This window comes from Calidris pugnax, unplaced genomic scaffold, assembly GCF_001431845.1.
Source record: "Calidris pugnax isolate Ruff unplaced genomic scaffold, ASM143184v1 scaffold272, whole genome shotgun sequence".
Taxonomy (NCBI): domain Eukaryota; kingdom Metazoa; phylum Chordata; class Aves; order Charadriiformes; family Scolopacidae; genus Calidris; species Calidris pugnax.
In genome coordinates, this window is record NW_015091016.1 from 912,553 (window position 1) to 916,350 (window position 3,798).

General features: G+C 69.1%; 1 protein-coding gene across 1 annotated transcript in view; it reads left to right on the forward strand.

The window, feature by feature from the left end:
- Positions 1–516: 516 nt before the first annotated feature.
- Positions 517–3,798, forward strand: part of AOC1 (amine oxidase, copper containing 1) — a gene marked incomplete at its 3' end in the record, with an annotated part of 4,780 nt that continues 1,498 nt past the window's right edge. Inside the window, exons 1-2 of the mRNA XM_014955760.1 lie at positions 517–2,071; positions 2,660–2,948. Coding sequence (XP_014811246.1) covers positions 538–2,071; positions 2,660–2,948 — 1,823 coding nt within the window. The remainder of the gene's footprint in view (positions 2,072–2,659; positions 2,949–3,798) is intronic.

Genomic DNA, 3,798 nt, shown 5'->3' on the forward strand with positions numbered 1-3,798 from the left:
CCACAGCTCCCTCTGCCCCTAGATTCCCCCCCAAGATGTGGCTGCTGGCCCTGGTGGCCCTGGTGGCCACCTCCAGCCTCATGGCTCCCTCTATTCCCCAAGGTCCCCCCCCGATGTGGCTGCTGGCCCCGCTGGCCACGGTGGCCACCTCCAGCCCCACAGCTCCCTCTGCCCCCCAGGTCCCCCCCAGGATGTGGCTACTGGCCCTGCTGACCCTGGTGGCCATGGTGGCCATGGTGGCCACCTCCAGCTCCATGGCTCCCTCTATTCCCCAGGGTCCCCCCCTGATGTGGCTGGTGGCCCTGGTGGCCAAGGTGGCCATCTCCAGCCCCATGGCTCCCTCTGCCCCCCCAGGTCCCCCCCAGGATGTGGCTACTGACCCTGTTGGCCATGGTGGCCATGGTGGCCATCTCCAGCCCCACAGTTCCCTCTGCCCCCAGATTCCCCCCCAGTATGTGGCTACTGACCCTGCTGGCTATGGTGGCCACCTCCAGCCCCATGTCTCTCTCTGCCCCCCAGGTTTCCCCCCTGCCCAGGATGTGGCTGCTGACCCTGCTGGCCCTGGTGGCCACGGTGGCCACCTCCCGCCCCGTGGCCTCCCCCCAGGAGAAGGCCTCCATCTTCGCCGACCTGTCGGCGGCCGAGCTTCGGGCCGTCAGGACCTTCCTGCTGGGTTGCCCGGAGCTGGGCTTGTCCCCGAACCGGGGGGGCCCCTCGGCCAAGAACACCCTCTTCCTGGTGGAGCTGCTGCCCCCCAAGAAGGAGCCGGCCCTGCGCTACCTGGACGGGGGGGGTCCTCGCCCCCGCCGCCTGGCCCGGGCCGTGGTCTTCTTCGGGGGGGAAGCCCACCCCAACGTCACCGAGCTGGTCGTGGGGCCCTTGCCCCGTCCCATCTTCTACCGGCCCCTCCGCCGGCCCGGCGCCCGCCCCGTCCCCTTCTCCTCCCGCCCCATGACCCAGGCCGAGTACGAGGGGCTGCGGCGGGCGCTGGCGGTGGCCACCGAGCCCCTCTACCCGCTGCTGCGCGAGGCCACGGGCTACTGGTTCCACAACTGCACCAGCCGCTGCCTCACCTTCTCCGACATCGCGCCCCGCGGGCTGGGCCCCGGCGAGCGCCGCTCCTGGCTGATCCTGCAGCGCCAGGTGGAGGGCTTCTTCCTGCACCCCGTGGGCCTGGAGGTGCTGGTGGACCACCGGGACCCCGACCCGGCCCGCTGGGAGGTCCAGCGGCTGTGGTACAACGGGAGGTACTTCTCCACCCCCCAGGAGCTAGCCCGCGGCTACCAGAGGGGGACGGTGGCGGTGGCCCGCCTGGAAGAGCTCCCCGCCGAGGGGCTCTTCTCCAGCTACGAGCCCCGGGGGACCTTCTCCACCGGGACCCCCACCGACGTGCACGGGGCCAAGGTGTGCGAGCCCCAGGGCCGGCGGTACCGGCTGCGGGGCAACCTCCTGGAGTACGGGGGCTGGAGCCTGGCCTTCCGGCTGCGCTCCTCCGCCGGCCTCCAGCTCTTCGACCTGCGCTTCAACGGGGAGCGCGTGGCCTTCGAGCTGAGCGTCCAGGAGGCCATCGCCTTCTACGGCGGCCACACGCCGGCGGCCATGCAGACCAAGTACATGGACGCCGGTTGGGGCATGGGCTCCGTCTCCTACGAGCTGGCCCCCGGCATCGACTGCCCGGAGGTGGCCACCTTCCTGGACGCCCACCACCTCTACGACGCCGACGGGCCCGTCAGGTTCTCCAAGGCCCTCTGCGTCTTCGAGCTGCCCACCGGCGTCCCCCTGCGCCGCCACTTCGACAGCGACTTCCAGGGGGGCTTCCACTTCTACGCGGGGCTGGAGGGGCACGCGCTGGTCCTGAGGACCACCTCCACCGTCTACAACTACGACTACATCTGGGACTTCCTCCTCTACCCCAACGGCGTCCTGGAGGCCAAGGTCCACGCCACCGGCTACATCCACGCCACCTTCTACACCCCCCAGGGCCGGCGCTACGGCAGCCGCGTCCACAGCCACCTCCTGGGCAACCTCCACACCCACCTGGTCCACTACAAGGTGGACCTGGACGTCGCAGGTGCAGCCCCCGCCCCTGCTGGGTCCCCCCCCCAGCTCTGGGGAGGGCGATGGGGGGGTGGGACCGGACCCCACAGGGAGTTCCAGGGGTTGGGACCCTCATTCCCACGGGAGCGTTGCCGTCTGTTCCCCCCCTTCCCTGGTGACATCTCCATGGGGTCCCAGCACCATGAGGCGGGTGGGATGTGTCCAGTGGGGGACTGGTGGGGTCACCCTGATGGTGGGACACCATTGATGGGAGGCCACTGGTTGGGTGCCACTGGTGGGATGGTGTTGGTGGGACATCATTGATGAGATGCTGATGGTTGGATGCCATCGGCGGGGTGCTGGTGGTGGGATGGTGTTGGTGGGACACCATTGGTGGGAGGTCATTGATGGGACACCATTGATGAGGTATCACGGGTGGGGACACCATTGATGGGATGTGGTTGGTGGGACACCATTGATGGGATGTCCTTGGTGGGACACCATTGATGGGATGCCGTTGGTGGGACACCATTGATGGGATGTCCTTGGTGGGACACCACTGATGGGACGCCGTTGGTGGGACCCCACCGCCCACCGCTTCTCACGCCCCCTCTTCTCGCAGGCACCGGCAACAGCTTCGAGTCGCTGGAGGTGCGCATGGAGAACATCTCCAACCCCTGGAGCCCCGGGGCCCGGGTTGTCCAGCCCCGTTTGCAGCGGCGGCGCCGGCGCCACGAGGCCGAGGCCGCCTTCCCCTTCGGGTCCCCGCTGCCGCGGTACCTCCTGCTCTACAACCCCCGGCGCCGCAACCGCTGGGGCCACCACCGCGGCTACCGCCTCCAGCTCCGCTCCCACGCCGGGCCCGTCCTGCCCCGCGGTTGGCAGGAGGAGAAGGGCGTCTCCTGGGGAAGGTGGGGCTCCAGGAGAGGGGGGGTCACCCCAGAACCCCACAGCCCCCCGCCCCATGGGCTGTGGCACGGCCACACCGCTCCCCGTGTGCCGAGCCACCGTGGTCGTGGCGTGGGGACCTTCTGCCGGTGCCCTCGGCTACTGGTCCCCAACCCGGGACCTGCTCTGGTGGCACCTCATGCCCTTGGCTACTGGTCCCTGCCCTGGGACTTTCCACTGGTGGCCCCTTGGCTACTGTCCCCACCCAAAGACCTTCTCTGGTGGCACCTCAAGCCCTCAGCTACTTGTCCCCACCTCGTGCCCTTGGCTACTTCTCCCCAGCTTGTCCCCTTGGCTACTGGTCCCCACCCCAGGACCTTCTGCTGGTGCCCTTGGCTACTGGTCCTCAGCCCAAGACCTCTGGTGGCACCTTGTCTCCTTGGCTACTTGTCCCCACCTTGTCCCCTTGGCTACTTGTCCCCTTGGCTACTGGTCCCCACCCTGGGACCTTCTGCTGGTGGCCCCTCATGCCCTTGGCCACTTGTCCCCACTTGTCAGGACCTTCCACTGGTGACTGACCCTGTCCCCCCCCAGGTACCCCCTGGCCGTGACGCGGCGGCACGAGGAGGAACCCACCAGCAGCAGCATCTACGCCCAGAACAACCCCTGGGAGCCCCTGGTGGACTTCGAGGGCTTCCTCCGTGACAACGAGACCCTGGAGGACCAGGTGGCCACCGCGGGGGGGGCGCTGGTAGCCCAGGGAACCCGGCCCAGGGAGGGAGGGGGTGGTGGGACCCCTCCCCTGGTGCTCCACCATGGAGGGTGGGGGGGGCTGGTGGTAGGGTCCTGTGTTCTGCCACTGGTGGCCACCTT